A 22,907-nucleotide genomic window follows, 5' to 3' on the forward strand; every position below is an offset into this window, starting at 1 on the left:
CTGCTTCGTCGTAATCAACCACGTCTTCCTCCATACTCTCTTCTTCTTGTTCAGGTTCGTGAATATGTCTGTGTATAGAGCTCCGGCCGGTCTCTACCACCGTACACTCCACTTGGTATGTCCCCTCTGGCTCAGAGTTACCCTCGAGATTCTCGCTCTCTTCAATCTCCTCATTGTCGCTGATCGGCTCTGCATCCTCTTCGATTGCCTTCAACGCTTCATCCTCTTCAAGTGCCTCTTGGCTCTCGCTCTCCAACGGTTTCTCCAGACGAATCAATTGCTGTCCCTCTAGTGTGAGCTTTTCTGAGCACATGTACATCATCAAGTCTTGAATAGTCCCTTCGTGAAGAGACCCTCGGCGATAATGACAAATGTCTCGTGCGCTATTGAAGAGCCTTTCTACACCCGCGCCGGTGGCAGGGACTGAAAGCAAGTCTCGTGCGAGCCGAGACAGCACTGGGAATTCGCGCTCGTGTTCTTTCCAATAAAGTCGCGGCGACACAGGGACATTGGCTATTCGAGGTCAGTCAGTTGTTCTAGTGTGTTGTACTGATTGCTCGTGCCTTCGCGAAGATACTGGTCCACTTCGTCATACTCTACTCCTTCATGGAAAATCGCTGCACCAGGTGGCTCGAGTAGCCGATCAAGCTCTGTGCTATGCGAATTGGAAGATCGCTGGACCGTACGGAATAGCAACTCGGGGTTCTGCTGCTGATACTGTGTGAAAGATGCTCTCAAATATTCACAGTACCTTTTTGACGTATCTTCATGGCAAGTTGAGTACTCTCGATCATCAAAAGCACTCAGTTTATACTGAGGGGCAAGTAATGTTCCAGTGCCATAGAGAAAACCGTGGTCGCGGTAGGTTTTTTCGTAGTACTCTTTCAGCTTCTGCCTCGCCACAAGCAACGCGCCATACATGTCTTTCTTCCAGGGTGTTGTCTTTCTCTTCAATCTTCGATTCGACCGTTCGATATGCTCCAGTAGTTTCCTATACACAAGGAACACACTATGGATTGTGACGTCTCTGGTCTTCATCAGAGCCATGGTGAACTGAAAAAACGGTTTGGTCAAATGAACGAGGTAGTCAATTTGCCTCCATTCAACGTCGGTAACCTTGAGCTGCGAGTATTCATGATCGCAGCAGTATTTGTCGATTACATTTCTCAGCCGGCGTGCTCGGCGAAGCATCAAAAAAGTTGAATTCCAGCGTGTCTGAACGTCATGTAACGGAAAAAGCCGAGTACCACCTGATTGGAGGCATAAAAAAGCATCACGCCGTTGTGGGCTTGCGTTGACAAAGATCGCAAAGGATCGAATCTAATGCTGTCAGTGCTCTGAGTATATTGAAAAAGTGAATATCTTGGCTCACCTTTGTCAGTGTATGAGCCACGTCTCCATAGTTGATCGAATCCTTCAACCCGTGGGCTTGGGTGTCGGACCAAAAGGCTCTGACTTCTTTATTCTTAGGTGCTGCCCTGATATGTCCCAGTAGCTGTTTCAGGCAAAGCTGGATCACATGAGCCATGCAGGGAACCCGGACTATTGATTCCCTGGAGCTAATAGCTCCGATAGAGAGCAGTCTCTCTTGCAAGGCGCGTATCATGGTGTCGTTGTTGGTAGCGTTGTCTGTAGTAACGCTAAAAATACGATCGAGAAGTTTTCGTTCCTCCAGTAACCGGTGCAAAACATCACTAAGGTTGTTGCCTGTATGAGGACCGTGCAACGGCTCAAAGCCGAGGAGCATTTCCCTATAGTTCCAATCTTTGTCGATGAAATAAACCGTGATTGCCATGAATGCCTGCTGAAATGGACTGGTCCAACAATCTAAAGCGAGGGAAACCTTGGCATCTTCAGGCAGATCTTGTAACTGTAACTCTTGCTGGCAATTGACTGCATCCCGGAGCCGCCTCCGCAGGGTCTTCGCTGACGGAAGTTCCAATTCTCCGGGACCAGAATATAAAAGGCTGAGTAGCCTCTGAAACACCGGGTTCTCCACCGTCTGGAAAGGCAAACGAAGACACGTAATTGTCTTCAATATCTGCTCCTCGATTTGAAATGTTGTCACTCTGTGGACACTGGGTGAGTCTCTCGTGAAATGGTTCTGCAAAGAATCCGAAATCAATGACTGATTAAATCCCTTTTTCTTCCCTTTACGACAAGTATTAGACTTTTTGTGTCTACTCATGGCGCTTGTCCCATTCCCTTTATACTGTGGATGATCAAGCACAGTGAGACAAGCCTGGCAGATGACTCGAGGACGCCCAGAATCAATATCAGCCACCTGGTCAAAGTGTTTCCACACATCAGCGTGACGCGATCCGGTGGACCATTTGATCTGGGATTGGCCTTCTCCGTTCAGCTTTTGGCCGTATTCTGTTTCCTTCCACCATTCAAGAAACTCTGTCTCTAGATGCGACTCGTACGCAATCCATTTCTTTCTGTGCTGAGGTCCCACACGTCGGAGTGTCGCTGGAGGTCTTCGAGTAGTTATGTCGTACGTTTTGCGGGGTCCTGTCAAAGGCTGCGGTCCATCTTAGTATACAAGTAGGTAGCGCCGCAACACTCAGAGGCTAGTGGAAAGGACCATTTTCTTACGGGGGATTGAATGTCAGAATCCAAGAAGCCGTCAGATGACGGCTCAATGGAGAGCAGTGGACTGAAAGGCCGATGTATTGATCGCGATGATGAGGAAGAAGACGCCATACTGAAGTAAAAGGCCACTGGTATTGGAAGAAGGGGGGATTTTTTTCATCTTGAGTACTTGATTGTGGATTTTGTTCCAGTCGCGTCGTGCGTTTGGATCTATCTATTCCTGAGTCGCGTAAAACCCGCGGGTACCCAAAACCCAACCCAACCCAACCCGCCCGGAGATGAATACGACTTTGGGAGGACACTGAGAAGGTCCAAAACACTGATTTTAAATGATCGAACTAAGGATAATATTTTTGAGCTCACTCGAAAGATTCTCAATTGATGAATTTACATAAAATCATCAATGTGGCCTGTAATCCCTTCAGATGTGTAAAGCAGGGCGATGGGGGCAGTGATCTACATTTAGAGAATATATATTTCCAGGTCGATGGCGTTCATAGTTTCAGTGTAATATCCACTCAAAAGCGTTACAGAAATAAATGACCAAAATTACACCAGATGACTAATCAAGTTTATCCACGATTTATGCATGTTTTTGGGTATTTTGGGCAACCCGCGGGTACCCGCCAAGAGCCCATGGGCGGGTTCATCAAGGCCAAAACCCGCGGTGGGTTGCCCATGGGCGGGTAAGGAAATTGAAAACCCAACCCAAACCCGCGTTTGGCGAGGTCTACCCGCACCTGTCTCGATATACGTCAACAGCCACCCCGCCATCATTGCTGCTGTGTTGTGAGCCGGCCAGATGGATAGAATGATGGTTCCGATCAGCGCGGGCACACAGGCAAACACAATGACCGGCCAGCGCATCTTCAGAAAGTCACTGGTCCAGGCATACAGGAGGGTAAAGATGATTTGCAGGCCATATCCCGCAGATGGAATGACGTTGACCTGCTCGACTGTGTATCTGCCAGTTGACTTTAACCACACGTTGAAATAGGAGTATATGCGCAGCCCGCAGACGTGAGCAATAAAAACCGTGGAGAATAACCACACAGGCCATGTGCGGAAGACATCCACAAAAGTCCGCCAAGTGAGTTTGGCAGCTGGAGCTCGACCGACAGCCTCCATTCTTTGCTCGGCATATTTGGCATCTTCTTTACTCAGCCATCTTGCCCTCGAGTCGCTGGGTCCATCCGGAATCGCCCAAAACCCATACAAAGCAATAGGTATACCGAGAATTCCATCAAATATAAACAGCCATTGCCAAGCGGCCAGGCCTGCACGCCCATCCATCCCGGAGTACAAGGCTGCTTGGAGATACCCCGAAAACATGTTTGCTGCGCTTGAAGATGCCTGGAAAATAGCACTTCGTTTCGCCAGTTCTTGTGGCGTGTACCAGTTCCCGAGAAGGGTGATGATGCCTGGGTATGCGGAAGCCTCGAAAAGACCAATGAAAAATCGTAACGCGAAGATGGTTTTCGCGCTCTTCGCACTTGCCAGAGCCATCACGAAGATACTCCATGATATCTCGAGTGCCGGTAACCAGATGGATGGGCGGATCTTGGTGAGTATCAGCTGGGATGGAATCTGCCCGATGATATAACCGATGTTCCAGTATGTGGTGAGATAGTTGAGGTCATTCCCCTTCAGGTCGAGGGCCTCTTTCATGCCTGAGACGTAGGCATTGGAAGTCTGTGGACATTAGCTGACATTCTGAATCTTTTGGACTGCACCTACATTTGACTGATCCAAAGATTTGATAAAATATGCCGTGCATGCGTAGCTCAATAGCCACCAGTCCACTTTTTGGACTAGTTTGCGCTCACGGGGCGACTTGTCCCACGTATCCCATACTGCAGCCTTGAGACGAGCCCGCTTGGTCTGCTGTATCGGCTGTAGCTGTGGCTCGTCTTCGCCTTGTTTGACCTCCTGGCTTTTCGCCTCGGGTTTGGTGCTAAGCTGGTCGCCGAGGGTGGAAGACATCGTCGGCGCAGTAAACAGCAGATCTGAGAACAATCTCACACTTCCCGGGATTGAACATCATTAATGGGATACTATCTATACTGATGCCGTTATTCTCAATTGTTTGTGTTTAGCACATCATTACCCACCGGCGCGAGCCCGATTATTCTTACCGAATTGGGACGGGATTGCGCGTTATCTTAGCGGATGGCGCGAGACAATCTGTAGGTTTTCTCAACTTCACCTGGACGCTTTTCGAAAAAAGCCCTCCGACTCTTTCTAGAAAGACAATTATCGAAATTCGAAAACGAAATGAAACCCATCAGGTGATGTTTCCGAATTAGTGCTTTTCGTAGTTCACCGACTTCTTCCCTTTTAGATCTTGCTACGCCCGAGTCAGCTTTCTCCATATTTGTACACATCAGTTAAGATCAAAGCTTCAACTCGAGTGTCTGAAATCAATTGCTATGCATGTTGAACGGGTTGCTGTCATTGGCGCTGGGCCATGTGGTCTAGGAGTTGCGAAGTACGTGGCCTCGTGAAAGATGAAAGGTCATCAATTGTTGACAAACAGCCACCAGATATCTTCTTGCTGAACAAAAATTCAAAGAAATCACAATCTTTGAGCAGCGCAACCAGCCTGGTGGTGTCTGGAACTACACAGGTGAGGAAGGCCTTGAGAACGCAGCCGCAGAGCCTCGTCCCAAGCCTAGCCAACAGCCTCAGAAGGATGTCAACGGCACTTTCCCTTCACCTGTGTACGACGCCCTGGAGACAAATATTCCAAATTCAATGATGCAGTTCATCGACATGCCGTTCCCCCGGGGACTTCATTGTTTCCACCCCACGAGGTTGTGAAAGAGTATCTCCACAAGTATGCGGAGGAGTTGCTGCCGTTGATACGGTTCCAATCTCTGATTCTGGACGTTCAGTTGAAGACGCAGCACCCGCATGCCGAATGGATCGTGACGTGGCGTGATTTGAGGACCACCGAGACGCTTTCTGCACAGTTTGATGCGGTAATAGTAGCGAATGGCCATCACAATGATCCATACATCCCAGAAGTCGCCGGGTTGACGGAGTGGACACGCGCCTTCCCAGGATCAATCATCCATTCTGCGTCATATAGACGTCCCGAGTCATTCTCGAACAATGTAAGTGACTTTGTCCTGTCTCCACGACGGTCGCATGCTCATACCCCAACAGAAAGTGATCGTTGTAGGGCATTCAGCCTCAGGAATCGATATTGCAACTCAGATCGGTAGAGTCTCAAAGCACCCGTTGTTGATCTCCGAGCGGACCGAGACCATTCTCCCCCTGAAAAGGCCGCATTCGCCGAGAACGTGCCAGAGATAAGCTCTCTAGACCCCATCAACAGGGTCGTAAAGTTCATTGACGGTCGCGAGGAGCGAGATGTGGACAATGTCGTCTTCTGTACAGGTTATCACTTCTCTGTCCCATTCCTGTCGAGTCTCCACCCTTCGATTGTCACAGATGGCGTAAGACCCCACCAGCTGTACCGCCATGTCTTCTATAAAAAAGAACCCACTCTTGCCCTGATAGGCTTCCCCCAGCGAATCGTACCTTTCCCATTCAGCCAGGCACAAGGTGCATGGGTGGCGCGCTTTCTATCAGGGCGGGTATCTCTGCCGTCCGAAGTCGAGATGGACCAGTGGATCAGTCACTGGACAGAGATTCGCGGAGATGGTCGCAGCTTCAATACCCTTGCGTTTCCCATTGATGCAGATTATATCAACTCATTGCATGAGCTGAGCTCCACTGCGGTGCGCAAGGAGGGATTGGAAAATGAGGGTAGGGGACGAAGCTCACCTTACTGGGGTGAGAAGGAGAAGTGGACACGCGCCAGATTCCCGTTGATTAAGAAGGCATCACAGGCGCTTGGAGATCAGCGAAGCCGGGTCAAAAGTTTGGAGGAGCTTGGGTTCAATTTTGAAAAAGAAACTGCTCAAAATGTAGATGTCAGCAACGCGCGCCTGTAGGCAAACATTGGAATGTTTACGCAGAGATCAATTACAGAAGACGACAGCGCATCAGAATTTTGAACTCTCCTAGACATGATATTTAGGATCTAAAAAAACCAAACATCGAAACGCTGAGTCGATTTACCAAAGAGAGCCTCCTGGGGGCGGAACATAATACGTCGTATAAGTATGTTCGTGCGGTCTGAGTATCATCCCTATAGAACACCTTGAAAGTTCTATTCCGCAGAGCAATGTCCGTCTGATAGGAAAGGTATGCATCTGTCTCTTTGATTCACAGCATCTCGGTGCCAACACCACCCAAAGAGGTCATCCACTCCGTCTGCAGCGAGCCTCCACCCAAACCGTCATCCACAGCAGCCAACACGACGTTGTTCGGATGTCTGAGAGGATTTCCAAAAACTGAGGTATCTGTTAATGCGAAGGGCTGAGCAACCGGTTTGTTTATGTCAGCTTTGACTCTCAATGGCCAGATGAAAAAGCTCGCGTCGCCCATTGTGTGGGTCAAAAGTGACTCCAGTTCATCCTGTAGAGTTTGCAGCTCTGTTTCGCTGTCCATCCCAGGGTTTGCTAGGACAGAAGACCCCGATAGTACACTACGAGGTATCACAGGGCTTTTTTGATTGCCCACAAGATCTGTGAGACATCGCAATATTCGGGCCGCCTCGTGGGCAGAATGCCAAGAGGATGGAAATAGCTCGAGGAGAGTTGCAAGGAGTGGAACCTCGGGGATTTCGTTAAATATTGACGCTCCCTGTCGAATGCAGTAGAAAAAGACTGCAGCGAGGGACAGAAGACGACAGACAGTAATCCAATTCATCGGCAGATGCCGGTGCTCATGCAAAATCAGTGTGAGCTTGATATACTGCTGTGCCGCTGCTTGGAGCTTTGGCAGAGAATTCATATCCGTTGTACCGTTTTGCCTAGGACAAAAAAGCAGCAGAAGCAAGTTCTGATATCGCACATTCAACCACGTTATAGAGGTATGGAAGGGCACCTGATCCTGTTCCGACAAAGTAGAGCTAGACAGAAGGCATCCTTGCGTGTACCAGTCTTCAATCTCAAGCCGAAGCTTGTCGGATGGCGGTGAGGAATTGACATCGTGAATCGCATTCGCAATGCGTGTTTCCAGCTGTCGTAAAGATATCACATGCCGACTGACCTGCAGGGCTATTGCATATTGATGACCTTCTGCAGAGCCATACTCATGGATCATGATGCTGGGGAGCGGTATTCTCATCATGTCGTCGGGGAAAGAAATTGGCAGCCCATAAGATATGCTTATCATACGAGTGAAAACATAGACAGACCAGCCAAGTCGCCGACGTAGCTCTAGGTCCCTTGGGGTGACACTTGAGCTACTAGGTGGGTCACTCATCAATCCAACTGATATAGCGTGGTTTGTGAGAACGCCGGCGATGGCCCGAGGGTCCTGGTCACCTGGTTTAAATAGCAAATACAGACCAAGCAGAAGTAAGGTGCCTGCGGACTCCTCGTTCACCCGGCGAACGCACTCACACAGTACACTTTTGAGACATGGCTGGAAATATTGCTCGTCAAGATTGTGGGCTTCGCCCGCACGCTGTAATGTCGTAAAGCCGATGGCCATTACCATACACAACCGGTTTGGTATGGCGTCTTGCGATACGTGACCATCCTCAGCCTCTTGCTCGCAGATAGCTTCAAAATCCCGTAGAACATATTCATGATCCAGAAATGGATACGTTCGATGAACATGGCGAAAGTAGGCCTGCAAGCACTTGCGACTCGCTCCGATCGCAATAACCCCGGCCCGCTCCATATTGGAGATTTCAGGCCCCTCAACAACGCTTTCACCAGGCCCCGTATCCATATTCATCTCAGTTGGCGTTTGATGTATAGGGCTGCTCAACGCTAGTCTGCGTCCAGTTTCAACGGACTCGATCGGCAAGTCGCCCGCTGGGAGCGTTTCGTTCACGAGCTGACTTAACCAGTCAATTCGCGACCGCAGCTCTCGCTCTCGAGTCTTTGGACTCGCAGAGCGGTCCATCAATGAACACGGTACCCAAGCAGCGAGACAGTGCTCACATGGTCCTTCAGTGGTTCGAGTACAGCGTTTCTTGTGAAAGCGACAGCGGCGGCACGCTGGCAGAGTGGATCTTCGACCATTGACATTGGTGGGTCCCTGAGAAGTTGCACCGTCGGGCCTTGAATGATTGCGATGTACCCGGAAGCGATGCACTGCACCCTCCATGATTGTCGGATTGAAAAGGACGTCGGAGAGATATCGCGATAAGCGGCGCGCAGAGCACGCCATTCGTCCCGCAATTGGGAATCTTCATCGGTGCCGCACCGCGTTGTATCTTCAAAAGCGCCAATGTCTTTCAAAAATGCATTTACCAAAAGTCGACAGTTCCAGCCATGGTATCCGAAACCGAAGCCTTGGAGATATACCGTGACGCGGTGCATTTCGATGGGTTGAACATCGCCAACTGGTCCCGCGAGATCTTCGAATCCTGGCACCAGGGTGGCATCACCGGCGTCTCATGCACATGCGGTATTTGGGAGGGATTTCGAGGTGCAATCGCCAACGTGGTACAATGGAAAAAATGGTTCGAAGAGCACTCCGACCTCATTGTGCAAGCGCATTCCGTCCGCGACATTCGCCAAGCCAAGCGCGACGGAAAGACCGCGGTGTTATTATCGTGGCAAAACACAGCTGGCATTGAAGATCAACTGGATTACCTGCGCGTGTTCCGCGATTTAGGCGTGCGCAAAATGCAACTCACCTACAACACCCAGAACTACTCCGGGGCAGGATACACCGAGATCCGAGACTCAGGTCTGACTGGCTTTGGTCGTCAAGTTGTCGATGAGATGGGGAAATTGGGAATCGTCGTTGATTTATCGCATGTCGGTCCAGTCACAAGCGAGGATGTCATCAACTATGCGACTAAGCCCCCTTGCTTCAGCCATGTGTTGCCCGGGGGCTTGCTGGACCACCCACGCAACAAGTCAAATCACCTTCTGCAGCTCATTGGGAGCAAAGGTGGATTTGTTGGGATTAGCCAATTTGGGCCGCATATGGCCAAGGGAAACGACTCGACGATCGACGATTATGTTGCTGCGATGGACTTTGTGATTGGTCTCATTGGCGAGGACTTGGTGGGAGTTGGGTCAGATGCCAGTGAAGGCCATGCCAGACCAAGCGACTTCATGGCCTGGTGCAATCTGGACAAGGGCTACTCGCGTCAACTCACCCCGTGGGGTAGTCAGAAGGTGGTCAAACCACTGGGTCCCTTAAAGGAGCGTTCGGAATTGGCTTTGGCGATGGCTCGGGCAGGCTGGTCGGAGTCAAAGATGAGGAAGGTGTTGGGAGAGAACTGGTTGAACTATTTGGAACGTATATTTGGTGAATGAGACGCATTATCACTGCAAGCACGAGGCTTTCATTTTTTCATTCTTATTCTTTTGAAACATGTTTCGGATACTCTTCCTTGTTTTGCACTTTGAGGAATCTTATTCGCTCAAAAATATCATTATTAGGCCCCTCACTAAGGTGAAGCTCTACCAATATAAAATAAGAATTCGTCAACTGCTGACCTGGATAGCGATTTAAGGTGAAATTTCAGAGAAATTGGAATTGTCGTGGCTGAGATAATTCAAAGCTCTGGAGTGCCCCAGCCTCCTCCACCAGGGCTATTGATCTGCATTATCTCTCCAGCCTTGAGAGCGAGAGCAGCCTTTCCACCAATGGAAAGCCTTCCTAATGCGGTTTTGTCTTCATTCCACCTGAAAACAAAGTTCTTGCCCACGGAGCCTGGTTGACCTCCATGCATTCCATATGGAGAGTATACCCGGCGATCGCTAAGGATGCTGAATTTGAGGGGAATTCTTGCCTCAATCTCACGAACTGCGCCGTTTCCTCCTTTGAATACACCGTTGCCACCGGTTTTGTGGTTGATTGCATGTTTGCGGATGATCACAGGAGTTCTCTTTTCAACAACCTCCGCATCTGTGATCTTAGTGTTGGTTGAATGCGCCTGAATGGCATGCTCGCCGTCCCAGCTTGGTCCGGCACCACAGCCGCCTCCAACTGTTTCGCCGTAGTTCCACCCAGGCTCGATGATTCCAGTGAGATGATTCCTGCCTCCCATTCCCCATCCAAAGCTGTTAGCGCAGCCAGAAAATGCAGCGCAGCACTCGAATGCTCTGAGAATCGTATCGATAACCCGCTGGCTGGCAAGTGTGCTGCCGCAAATGGCCACCTCAGCACTCGGTTTCAGAATCGAACCCTTGGGTATGCGGATATTAATAGGAGCTAGACAGCCGTCATTGAGCGGCACATCTGCGTCCAACAGACAACGCAGAGTGTATATCACAGCCGAATGAGTGATCGAAATTGGGCAGTTGTAGTTTCCCCACGTCTGTGGGCCAGTCCCTGCGAAATCGAACACAGCGCCACCAGACTCGTCGACGGAGATAGTGACTTTGAGGACGGTGCCATCGTCAAAATGGTCAGTTGCTGTCAGCGGCATGGTCCTGGTCCGAGAAATATGTTTCAGGTATTCCCGCACGGCCGTTTCCGAATTCCTCTGAATGGCGCTCATATAATGATGCACTATGGGGAAGGTGAATTCCGAGCACATTTTTTGCAAAAGGATGATGCCACGTTGGTTGGCAGAAATTTGGGCCTTGATGTCTGAAATGTTATCGTCCAACCGCCGGGTTGGACTGCAGCCAGGTAGATCTCCCGCTGCTAGGAAGGCACCGCGCACATCTTCTTCAAGGAAAATGCCATTGTCGACGATCTTCATCGAGCGAACATTGAATCCTTCTTGCCACAGTTCTTTTGAGTCTGGCATCATGGATGTAATTCCCTGGCCGCCGATGTCCGTGTGGTGGCCGCGCGAAGCGACATAGAAGGCCACACTGGATTCACCATCCACGAATACCGGTGTGATGACTGTCAGGTCTGGAAGATGAGTTCCACCACATTCGGGGTGATTGCTCAAGAGGACATCCCCAGGTTTGAGCGTCGCTCCCCATAGACGGTGCTGGTATTGGATTGCATACTGCATGCTGCCGAGATGAATGGGGATGTGCGGCGCGTTCGCCACTAGCTTGCCCTCTCGTGAGAAAATAGCACAAGAAAAGTCGAGGCGCTCTTTGATACTGGTCGAGATAGATGTACGCTGTAAAGTGTGTCCCATCTGTTCGGCAATTGCCATGAACCGGTGGGAAAGAATGGAAAGCTGGATTGGGTCGATATTCGTTAATGAGTGGGAGGCACCGACCTTCGGCTTTCCAGTCTCTGAGATTTCGAGGACCACATGATCGATCAAAATGGTTGCATCAAAATTGCGCTCAACGAAGATTGTTTGAGTTGAATCGATCAACAAGGCAGGGCCTCGTACGCGGCAAGGACGCTGTGCTGACTCCAGTTCAAATATGGGTACATCCTGCCACTTGGTACCAGTATATACGGCCTGTGTTTTTGAAGAATGGATGTACTCTTTGCGAGACTTCACTTCCTCCAGTATTGAGTACGGAGAAGTCTTCTCGGTGGAGATACCGTTCCGTCCGACTCCACGAACCTTGATTGAGTCGATATTGATCTTTCGCTCAAGAACGAACGCAAACTCTCGAAGATGCGTGGCGATGAAGGAGGCACCGTAGTCTTCATTCACCGGCTTGGATATTTGGATGTTGGTGTCTGTACCTGCGTATCGTAAACTCAGGGACTCTTCAAACTCAACTGTCGCTGGATCTGCACCCTGCGAAAGCAGCGCCGACTTAACTTCGGACTTGAGTCGATCTATTTTCGATCTCACGTCGTCCAAAGCTCCAACGTCGAAGAAACCAACAGCCGGAAGAGTTCGTTCCACCTGGAGGTCTGCTTGCGAAATGCCGACAGCAGACAGCAATGAAGAATGTTTGTGGATGAGAATGCGTTTAATCCCCAGCTTCTCGGCAATAGAGCAAGCATGCTGGCCACCTGCCCCCCAAAGCTCACCAGCGTATGGCTACTCGGCGCAAAACCTCGGACCTCCGTTGCATTGCGCATGGGTCTGGTCATAGTCTCGTTTGCGACGTCGAGGAATCCAAACGCGACCTCCTCCGCAGTCAATTTCTGGCCCGTTTGCTCGTTGATCTGGTGAGTGATCTCTTCGAACCTTTGCTTGATGACATCGCTATCAAGAGTTTGATCTGCGTTTGGGCCAAAGATAGCCGGGAATGAGGATTGGACAAGTCTGCCCAGAAACAGATTTGCATCTGTCACGGTGAGTGGCCCTCCCTTTCGATAGCAGGCAGGTCCAGGGTGAGCACCGGCACTTTCGGGTCCGACAACAAACAACCCGTGACGAGCAAACAGTCTCGACCCTCCACCTGCTGCAACAGTCGCGATATTCAACATTGGGGTTGTGATCTTCCGACCTGCGACGGTGGTCTCGCTGAGGTAGTCATATTTTCCATCATATCGACAAACATCCGTGCTCGTCCCTCCCATGTCGAACCCCAAGACAGGGGTTCCCTCTGCCTCGTCAAAACAAGTCCGCGCGATACCAACGACGCCGCCAGCGGGGCCGCTGAGAAGGGCCTCATTACCGCGGAACCTGTCTGCCTGCCTCAGGCCTCCATCCGATCCCATAAATTCGACACGCTGAGGAAGCATCTTGAATCCACTCTGGAATGCCTGTATATACTCCCTCACGATTGGATATAGATACGCTTCCGAAGAAGCGGAGCTGCTGCGCTGAAGAAACTTGATAACAGGACTGACGTCGGAGGCTTTCACAATCGTGTCAAATCCCAGTTCTTTCGCAATCTCGGCGACTTGGTCCTCGTGAGCAGGATACAGATAGGAGTGCATGAAGGAGATGACCACAGAAGTATAACCAGAAGCGCGAAGGCCACTCAGCACTTCGCGAGCCTCCACCGGATCAACAGCTTTCAAGATCCTGACCAACTCTCCGCTTGGAGTTCGGGCCACCGCATTCTCCGAGATCGCCGCGGTCTTGTCCAATGGCACTGGGTTCAGGTCATAATCTTCGATAGTGATACGCTCATCAATCTCTACCGAGACACCCTGCAGCGCAGAGGGCTTTCGAACTTTCAAAGCAAACAATTCTGGTCGCGTTTGATCGTCGATCACGCACACATCCTTGAAGCCTTTGGTGGTGACGAACGCGAAATCTCGACCTTTGCCTTCCAGCAATGCATTTGTCGCAATGGTCGTCCCAATACGACATGATGCTATTCTAGATCCATCTAGCTTTTCGCCGACAGGAATCTGACGGCCCTCGATGATTTCCAAGGCTCGTCGAATGGCTTCTGTTGGGGCATCGCGGTAATTCTGCGGGTCTTCTGACAACAACTTGAACACCAGGTCCTCGCGCCCGGAAACTTGCACCAGGACGTCACAAAATGTGCCACCGCGATCTGAAGGAAGTGTTAATTCGGACCCTTTGAATGGGATGTTTGCAGGATTGCTCACCAATGGAGATGTTTATTTCTGGGACGGTCGCCATGATTATGTGTGTGGATTAACGTCGATTTGGCCTCGCAGGCAATGCTCGATGGCAGACAGACCTTGAAACCACCAATCTCAATCTATATATCTCCATCTTGTTGATATGGTCTGGTGAGAAAGACGCTCTGCAATCACGCCTTATCGAGTGTATTTTCGGTGATGAGCCCAGAAGTGGAGATTTATTTCGGAAGTTGGCCGACGTGTCTAATTTGGGTGGAACCGATTCCTCCGCGTCTGGCCCCTGAACCTTCACTGTTTGTGGGATGGGACTCGCCTGCTCGGGGAATGTGTATGTTCCAGGAAACACTACAACACTCTTTGGATGTGTTTTCGTGGAACTGATCTATGAACTAACCAGTATCCAGCCCCGTTTTGTTGGTGCTTGCCATCCCTACTGTCACCAATTGAGTCTACGCGTGGTGAACGACAAATTCTGGGAATCTTGTCGCCAGGAAATTCCGACTTGGAATCTTGTGTTTGTGCTATTGACGTGATTTGATAGAGTCGATTTTTTGTCCAAACACTCTTTTTTTTTTTTTCAAAATATGGACGGCACGGTGGGGGTCCATGGAAGTTCGAAACATATTCACTGCATGGTGCTATGAGAGATGTTGGTGAATCAATTCAATAACCTCCGCATTCTTTTCCAGATGCACACTGTGATTAGCGTTTGCGATGATTTTCAATTCCGCCCCGGGAATTCTGGAAGCAATATCCCTGGACTGGTCGGGCGGGCAGATCCAATCGTACTCGCCAACGAGAACCAACGTCTTTCCAGTGATCAGATGAAGCCGGTCCCTGTAGTCGAAGAATTTTTCTTCTTGGGAATAAAGATCATCTTGTCAAATTAGCTTCACCACAAATTACCTCGGGGCCAGAATTCCACTTACTATGGGATTTCGCATAGAACACGGTATCAAGGTTGTGCTTTAAGCCTTGATCGGGGTCAAAACGCTCGCTGTACAACGGAGCAGCGGCATACATAACCAGACGGAACTCGATGTCACTGTCAAAGCGACCAAAGATTTTATCTTTCAGGAAATTGATTGAAAGGCCCGGGGCTTTAGATGCCCGTTCTTCCAAAGTACGGATAGCGTTCTCCTCGTCTGGTTGGGTTGAGAGCGAACATTAGCTTCCTTCGATTCGGTAACCTACATTTTCCATATACTTACGATGGTGAGAAGGGGCAGTTCCTCGAAGTATCAGATGAGAGACTTTGGATGGATATGTGATCGCATACTGCTGGGCCAAAAATCCACCAAAGCTGCCCCCACATATAATGCATGGCTGAGAATCGTCGAGGAAATGGCGCCGCAGTCCCTCGATATCTTCAACAAGTTGGTGAAAGGTGAATGGCTCTGTTCGCGAACTTTGACCATGACCTCGAAAATCAAAAGAAAGCACGCGATGCGAAGACGAGAGGGGCGAATACGCCTTAAAGTCTGACTTGTGGTCTCCTGTCAATTTGGTGGATGTCTTAGCGGTCCAGGTATTTCTTCGAAGGTAGTTGACCTGAAAACTCACCAAATCCTCGCCCACCATGTAAGGTGACGATCAATGGTGCATTTTCAGGACCGACCAAGCGGTATGCTAATTGGGCGCCATTAATAGATACGTGTTCGACCATCTTGAAGAACCGTCGCTGGATTTGAGATGCGATGTAAAAAATTCCAGAAGTCGCCTATATGGAAGAAACTCAAGCCGACTGTGATTCTAGGTCCATTTAGATCTCAACACATTGAAGTATCGCATTGCGCAAGTTTATCTTGGTGATGTCGGCCCCATGCCGAACGCCATTGCCGTAAATGGAAAGGATCGAAGCTCATCTCCGGAGGTAAACGGCCCACGCAACTCCCAAGGCGGATGTCGTGATAAGCTTTCCCATTGCTTCGTATGCTGCAAATAAGCTTGATTGGAACCATGTTGACTTTATTTATACCTCATCAATACCTGCGCCCGTTTTATCGCCAATTTGCATTTTTCACAGCATGAGATTCTAAGTGCCTGTCTTCAAGACCGGGTGTTATTTCCCCCAAAATGGTTCTTTCAGCACAACATAACACGCAAGAGTCAGCGTCAAACGCTAAAGACTTGGATATCCCCGGTCAAAGGCTGGATCAAGATTGGGCAAATAGCCTGAAAGATCCCGTTCATACCAACACAAAACCAGTAACTCATACCGACAACGCTGAAGCGCAGCCCCGCCAAAGATGGTTTCACTGGCATGAGCCAGGCACATCAAAAGCCGACAAGAAATTGATTTTCAAGCTTGACTGGTTCCTCTTGAGCTACAGTTGCTTATGCTTTTTTATCAAACAATTGGACGGAAACAATGTGTCCAATGCCTACGTGTCCGGCATGCAGGAGGAGCTTGGATTTGGACCGGGAAATGAATTAAGTTGGATGAACACATACTTCAGCATTGGTGCCATCCTCGGTGGACCTATCTCCAATCTCGCCTTGACTATCATCCGACCGAGGTACTGGCTTCCCAGCTGTCTATTCGCTTGGTCACTTTGTGTGCTATTTCTTTTCAAATGCAATCATGCATCCGAATTCTACGGTCTAAGATTCTGCATCGGATTTTTGGAATCAGCGGCGTGGCCAGGAATCCAGTACGTTCTCGGTTGTTGGTACCGCAAATCCGAGCTCTCGCGTCGGAGTGGTCTGTTCGTCGTGTCGGGGGTTCTGGGACAGATGTTCTCGGGATACTTGCAGGCCGCCTTGTTCAAGGGAATGGATGGCAAAGGTGGACTATCGGCGTGGAGATGGCTGTTTATTTTCGATTTCATTCTCGCCATCCCGGTGACCATCTATGGCTACGTCTTCTCGCCAGATACTCCTCAAACTACCACTGCATTTTACCTCTCAGACTGGGAAAGAAAGCGAGCGTGTGAACGAATTGACGAAGAAGGCAGAACCCCGGTTGGAAAGCTCGACATGAGTGTTTTCAAGCGCATCTTCCTATCGTGGCAGTTGTACACATTCTCCATCGCGTATGCTATGTGGAGTCTCACGTGTGGGTCATACGTGATGCAATACTTCGGACTTTGGCTCAAGTCGATGAAAGACTATTCAGTGCCTCAGATCAACAATATCCCAACTTCCATGGGTGCCATCAATTTTTTCTTCATGATCGGTACAGGATATGCCGCCGACAAACTTGGCCGACGTGGACCTGTGTGCTTCGCAGTTGGTTGTCTCCTGACCTTCTGTTATGCTATATTGACTGCTTGGCCCCCTTCTCGAAGCCTGAAAATGGCCGCTTTCGTTCTATCGGGCTGCTATGGGTGCTATACACCTTTGCTTGCTGGGTGGGTGAATGGATCATGCGGTGGAGATCAGCAGTTGCGTGCATTCGTCTTGGCGTTCATGGTCAGTTTGGGATCAGCTGTTGTCATCCCATTCCAACAGCTGCAGTTCCCAAGCGGACAGGCACCGAGGTTTACTCAGACTCATGGCTGGGTGAGTGGGCTGTGCTTTGTGATCGCATTGGCTCTTTGGACAGGGTTTGGAATTGACATTGTTGAGAGACTTAAATGCGGGAGGGGCTTGAGGGGACGTCAGCCAAAGAGAGCTGATGAGGGGTGTGATGAATGTTAATTATAAATACCATTTTTTATCAATTTGTCTTTTAAGTTCCGAGGTCCACGGGTCAGGTATATACACTCCCGAGGCCTCGATCTATACAGCCACCTGGGCAGACTTCGGGAGCTTGCCCAGGTGCTTAGCCAATGTTTTCGTGTCTTAGATACTTGTCAGCCCGTAAGATGAACTGAGAAATAACCGTAGAATCACCGAGGCTACTCATACCTAATGATGTATGCATATGGATCACTGTGCATTCCATGGATTACCTAGGTAGTCGCAGGTTTCCAAGGTTGGATTCTCAAGACATCGGATACAGCGATACAGAGGTACCTGTTATTCTACCAACTAATTACAAGGTTTGGCTTATTGTACTCTTAAGCCGCGGATACTGTCCAGCGCGGAAATTAGCTAGGTCATCTTGGAAGTTATAGTAGACCTCGAGACTCTTCCAAAGTTGGGGTCATATTTGTATCACCTTGGAACTTCAGAATCCTTCCCGAGGTCTTCGCGTATCTATTCGCTATATATTTCAAACTATTCGGCAATGCTCACACCGCTATGGACACCAGATAATTCTGGCATTTGTATTTAACCGAAAGATCGAACCTAAAGAGCTAGTTCCGAGGTCGGCGTTGGAGCTCAAGCCCGAATGTTCATCCCGGCATTCCGAGCGATAGACCACGATCAAATTCCAAGGTTCCCCTTGGACTGCACAGTGAACTAGGTACAGACCACATGTGCTTGGTTAAAGTTCTGTGACATAGATTATAGTTTTGTTGTCCTCGACAGACTTCCTTACCCGATAGAGGAGGGTAGGTGAAGAAGTCAGCGCACATTGTTATGCAAAGTGGACTTTGTGGGCTTCCGATAGTCCTACATTTTCTTCGCCATCTATTCTCCCGAGGTCGGAGGTAGTCTTCATTGTGAACGGACTCCCGATGACTTCACATTGTACATGTATGCTGGCCTTGTTTGATGTCCAAGCGAAGCTAGGGAAGCTAGGAATCTCATAAACACAAGTAATGTAAAATGGTGGACAGAGGATCAAACACAGTGAGATCAAAAGGGTAGGAACCAAACAAAAAGGGTAGAAATGGGCTACCTAGACAGCAACCTTGAAATCTGGGGCATGACCCGGGATCCCGTCAATTTCGACCGGTTTTGGCATACGACTTCGGAATTTTGTACTCCGCGAGACACGGCAGTAGCTCGGACTAACATCAGGCTCTGTCCTATTCCGTATCACCGGCAACCCCCCACGTAGGCGTTTCATTAAGCCGGTTATATGCGGATTGCAGACTTCATGGAAAGAGGAAGGCCAATGTATGACATCGATGTCCTCCCCTTGGCAGTGAGGGGATATAATACTTCAGTCCGCTTCACCTTGCTTCCATAAGACTTACAAATCCCTCATCCCCCTCTTCCAGAGACTAAATGTCTTAGCGATATCACAGCGCAAGCCATGATTCAAGCATAAGTGGGTCTGGGATGGTTAAGCCCCGGGAAACACGGGAGTGAGAGTCGAAAGCCGAGGGGAAACGTACCATTTCGTCAATTTATCGGCAACAGTTCAATCCCAACTCTCCCGGGGAATTTCTTTGTGGGGAGATTTTGTTGTGTGCAACGGGTGGGTCGGGAGATATTGCCCAAATCCCGAGACTGCGGCATAGGTTGGGGAGACCGAGTGTAAGCCACATTTTCCTATGTCAGTCCTTCATACTCCGTACACCGGTGAGAACAAGTTAGAGCCCCCCGCAAGACGTCGCTCAATGAAAAGTGATGATTGGCTGGGAGACTAGTGCCAAAACCCAGTCACCACATGGTGACATCGTCGCGGGGTACCCAGCAGACTAGTACCAAAGTTTATGAAAGTATCCGGGGAAAGGCCGGTGTCGCTGACAACATTTGGTTGAAAAGCCGGCTTCCCATCGCCGATAAAGCCACCGAGCGGGTAACCCGCTAGCCAAGTGTAGTCGCCAAGACGGTGATCGGTGTGGGATGTCTCGTGGTGCCAAGGTCTAAATCCCCGGACTGCTCCCGAGCCAGCCGAGTATGGGTGATAATTAGCGAGCGCTCAGAGTAGTATGGATGCAGGGGAGAGTGAGGCTAGTGCACTTCACGTCATGCGTTTTGACTGCGCTATGACTGCCGGGGTTGCAGGGATGGTGGGATGAGGAGATTTCCCCAGAAAGAGGAAAGTGTGGGGTTCCCCACGGGAATGCCAAGACTTTTCGGTAGAACTCCGGCAATCTGCATCCATGGGACACTGTCCTCACGCTGCCCTCACCGGTAGAACCCCGGCAACTCTCTTTCGATGCCCGCTATACTTGCCTTGGGTCGGATGACGGTGGTCAGTTTTCGGCTTGGGGTTGGGATCTCCCGATTCCGAGCTGAGGATCCGCGGACTATAAAAGCCATCGGGGATCCCACGAGTTTCAAGGACAGTGCAAGCCTCCGAGAAAACAACTTAAGATGGCCCGCGTAACTCAATTGGTGGTTTCCGGCCTTTTGGCGGCCACACTGGCCAACGGTCAGAACTTTGCTGGAAGCGGTCGAAGTGAAGATGCTTTCAGTTATGTCCAACCCAAGAACACAACTATCCTGGGACCTTACGGTCACTCCCCTGCAGTTCTCCCATCTCGTATGTACCCCCAAGAACCTATTATTCTCTTTGCACTCTACTGACGCCACATCCAGCAAATGCTACTGCTTCAGGGGAGTGGGAAGAGGCTTACTCCAAGGCACAACAGTTTGTTGCCAAGCTGACCATCGACGAAAAAGCCGATATGGTCACCGGTCAGCCGGGTCCCTGTGTGGGAAACATTGTTGCTATCCCTCGACTTGGTTTCCCGGGTCTTTGCTTACAAGACGGCCCGCTCGCAATCCGAGTTGCGGACTATGCCAGTGTCTTCGCTGCCGGTGTCACTGTAGCATCCACTTGGGATAGGGATCTTCTATACCAACGCGGTTATGCTATGGGACAAGAGTTCAAGGCCAAGGGTGCTCATATTGCCCTCAGTCCCGTTGCTGGACCTCTTGGTCGCTCTGCCTATGCTGGTAGAAACTGGGAAGGCTTTGCTGCCGATCCTTATCTGACCGGTGTTGCCATGGAGAAAACCATTCGTGGCCACCAGGATGCTGGTGTGCAGGCTACTGCCAAGCACTTCATTGGAAATGAGCAGGAGACTCAACGAAACCCGACATACGACCCTAACGGGACTGTCACCGATGTCATTCAGGAAGCCCTTTCTGCCAACATTGATGACCGCACTATGCACGAGCTTTACCTTTGGCCTTTCGCCAACGCTGTTCGTGCTCACGCTGCTAGCTTCATGTGCGCATACCAGCGTTTGAACGGATCCTATGCCTGCGAGAACTCCAAGGCCCTCAACGGATTGTTGAAGGAGGAGCTCGGCTTCCAGGGATACGTGATGTCCGACTGGGGTGGCACCCACTCCGGTGTCGCCTCTATCGAGGGCGGCCTTGATATGAACATGCCTGGTGGCCTTGGTGCTTACGGCCAAAAGCCCGAAGCCGGTTCCTTCTACGGCAAGAACGTCACGTATGCTGTCAACAATGGAACCGTGGACGTGTCTCGCGTCGATGACATGATTGTCCGTATCATGACCCCGTACTACTGGCTCGGTCAGGACAAGGACTACCCTGAGGTGGACCCGTCATCTGCCGACCTGAACACTTTCTCTCCCCGCTCGACCTGGCTCCGCGAATTCAACCTTACTGGCGAGCGCAGCCGTGACGTGCGCGGAAACCACCATGAAATTATCCGCAAGCTCGCAGCTGAGGCTACAGTCCTTCTCAAGAACGAGAAGCAGGCTTTGCCTTTGAAAGCTCCCAAGAACATTGCTATCTTCGGTAATGACGCAGGCGAGAACACTATGGGTGCTGTCAATCAGGACACTTTCGAGTTCGGCAACCTTGCCTCAGGTGGTGGATCCGGTACCGGTCGCTTCACTTACCTCGTCTCTCCCCTCGAGGCTATCAAGACCCGCGCTAAGGAGGACAACGCTTTGGTTCAGTACTTCTTGAACAACACTCAAATTGCTACCAACAACGTCACCGATCTCTGGGTCCCCACCACTCCCGACGTTTGCCTTGTCTTCCTGAAGACCTGGGCCGAAGAGGGCGCTGATCGTGAGCACCTGACAGTCGACTACAACGGCAACGACGTGGTTGAGTCAGTTGCCAAGTCTTGCAACAACACTATTGTGGTCACCCACTCTTCTGGCATCAACATTCTCCCCTTCGCCAGCAACCCTAATGTCACCGCCATCCTCGCTGCCCACTACCCCGGCCAAGAAGCCGGTAACTCCATCGTCGACGTCCTCTACGGTGATGTCAACCCCGCTGGACACTTGCCCTACACCATCGCCAAGAATGCCAGCGACTACAACGCCCCTCCCACCACCGCAGTGTCCACCAACGGCACCGACGACTGGCAGTCTTGGTTCGACGAGAAGCTCGAGATCGACTACCGCTACTTCGATGCTCAGAACCTGTCCGTGCAATACGAATTCGGTTTCGGTCTTTCCTACACAACCTTCGAGGTCTCCGATATCGCCGCCGAGCTCGTCGCCGATTCCGTCTCATCCATCCCCGAGCAGAAGCCCATCGTCCCCGGTGGAAACCCCTCTCTCTGGGAGACTCTTTACAACGTGACTGCCTCTGTCACCAACTCCGGTGATGTCAAGGGAGCAACTGTTCCCCAGCTCTACGTTACCTTCCCCGATAGCACCCCCGAGGGAACCCCACCCAAGCAGCTCCGCGGTTTCGAGAAGGTCTCTCTTGCTCCTGGCGAGTCTCGCACTGTTGGATTCGAGCTTATGCGTCGCGATCTGAGCTACTGGGATATTGTCTCTCAGCAGTGGCTTATCCCTGAGGGCGAGTTTGTTCTTCGTGTTGGATTCAGCAGTCGCGATCTGAAGGAGGTTACCAAGATTACCCCTGTTTCTGCTTAGATCCATGGATGTCCATTGGATGTTGGATCAAGTTGCATTTTTTATGAGACACGCTAGTATTATATCCAATATATTTGATTTAATTTGTTTCAATTTTGCGACATGGTTATAGTTATATATTTGTTGGGTGGTCAGATGGACCCTTTGCTTAGGTATCTCTCTCTCTCTCTCTCTCTCTCTTTTTCTCTCTTTCTCTCTTTCTCTCTTCCTTCTTTGCACAGGTCGGTATTTTTGCTTCACAGCCACAATCAACTGTTTTAAAGCGATTCG

The 22,907-nt window shown here is 50.2% G+C and overlaps 8 protein-coding genes across 8 annotated transcripts; 4 read left to right on the forward strand and 4 right to left on the reverse strand.

Annotated features, from left to right (window-relative positions):
* Nucleotides 1-3,464: 3,464 nt before the first annotated feature.
* Nucleotides 3,465-4,578, reverse strand: N7506_007156 (Major facilitator superfamily domain general substrate transporter; the record flags this gene model as incomplete). The annotated part of the gene is made up of 4 exons (XM_056956449.1): nucleotides 3,465-3,475; nucleotides 3,538-3,559; nucleotides 3,583-4,287; nucleotides 4,333-4,578. The coding sequence occupies 4 exons, from the start codon at nucleotides 4,576-4,578 to the stop codon at nucleotides 3,465-3,467; spliced, it is 984 nt and encodes a 327-aa protein (XP_056810783.1).
* A 446-nt stretch (nucleotides 4,579-5,024) lies between these two features.
* On the forward strand, nucleotides 5,025-6,557 carry N7506_007157 (Flavin monooxygenase FMO; the record flags this gene model as incomplete). Its single annotated transcript, XM_056956450.1, has 4 exons — nucleotides 5,025-5,083; nucleotides 5,139-5,313; nucleotides 5,409-5,711; nucleotides 5,823-6,557. 4 exons carry the CDS (start codon nucleotides 5,025-5,027, stop codon nucleotides 6,555-6,557), a joined length of 1,272 nt encoding a protein of 423 aa, XP_056810784.1.
* Nucleotides 6,558-6,831: 274 nt separating this feature from the next.
* Nucleotides 6,832-8,790, reverse strand: N7506_007158 (Zn(II)2Cys6 transcription factor; the record flags this gene model as incomplete). Its single annotated transcript, XM_056956451.1, has 1 exon — nucleotides 6,832-8,790. The coding sequence occupies one exon, from the start codon at nucleotides 8,788-8,790 to the stop codon at nucleotides 6,832-6,834; it is 1,959 nt and encodes a 652-aa protein (XP_056810785.1).
* Nucleotides 8,791-8,957: 167 nt separating this feature from the next.
* Nucleotides 8,958-9,956, forward strand: N7506_007159 (uncharacterized protein; the record flags this gene model as incomplete). Its single annotated transcript, XM_056956452.1, has 1 exon — nucleotides 8,958-9,956. The coding sequence occupies one exon, from the start codon at nucleotides 8,958-8,960 to the stop codon at nucleotides 9,954-9,956; it is 999 nt and encodes a 332-aa protein (XP_056810786.1).
* Nucleotides 9,957-10,198: 242 nt separating this feature from the next.
* On the reverse strand, nucleotides 10,199-14,068 carry N7506_007160 (uncharacterized protein; the record flags this gene model as incomplete). Its single annotated transcript, XM_056956453.1, has 3 exons — nucleotides 10,199-12,502; nucleotides 12,553-13,979; nucleotides 14,035-14,068. The coding sequence occupies 3 exons, from the start codon at nucleotides 14,066-14,068 to the stop codon at nucleotides 10,199-10,201; spliced, it is 3,765 nt and encodes a 1,254-aa protein (XP_056810787.1).
* A 601-nt stretch (nucleotides 14,069-14,669) lies between these two features.
* On the reverse strand, nucleotides 14,670-15,697 carry N7506_007161 (alpha/beta fold hydrolase; the record flags this gene model as incomplete). The annotated part of the gene is made up of 4 exons (XM_056956454.1): nucleotides 14,670-14,890; nucleotides 14,961-15,171; nucleotides 15,226-15,527; nucleotides 15,595-15,697. 4 exons carry the CDS (start codon nucleotides 15,695-15,697, stop codon nucleotides 14,670-14,672), a joined length of 837 nt encoding a protein of 278 aa, XP_056810788.1.
* Nucleotides 15,698-16,107: 410 nt separating this feature from the next.
* Nucleotides 16,108-17,673, forward strand: N7506_007162 (Major facilitator superfamily domain general substrate transporter; the record flags this gene model as incomplete). The annotated part of the gene is made up of 1 exon (XM_056956455.1): nucleotides 16,108-17,673. One exon carries the CDS (start codon nucleotides 16,108-16,110, stop codon nucleotides 17,671-17,673), a length of 1,566 nt encoding a protein of 521 aa, XP_056810789.1.
* A 2,460-nt stretch (nucleotides 17,674-20,133) lies between these two features.
* Nucleotides 20,134-22,637, forward strand: N7506_007163 (beta-glucosidase; the record flags this gene model as incomplete). Its single annotated transcript, XM_056956456.1, has 2 exons — nucleotides 20,134-20,302; nucleotides 20,359-22,637. The coding sequence occupies 2 exons, from the start codon at nucleotides 20,134-20,136 to the stop codon at nucleotides 22,635-22,637; spliced, it is 2,448 nt and encodes an 815-aa protein (XP_056810790.1).
* Between the last annotated feature and the right edge of the window lie 270 nt (nucleotides 22,638-22,907).

This window comes from Penicillium brevicompactum (assembly GCF_028827555.1).
Source record: "Penicillium brevicompactum strain IBT 35665 chromosome Unknown utg000005l_segment0_segment0, whole genome shotgun sequence".
In the NCBI taxonomy this organism is placed as follows: Eukaryota; Fungi; Ascomycota; class Eurotiomycetes; order Eurotiales; family Aspergillaceae; genus Penicillium; species Penicillium brevicompactum.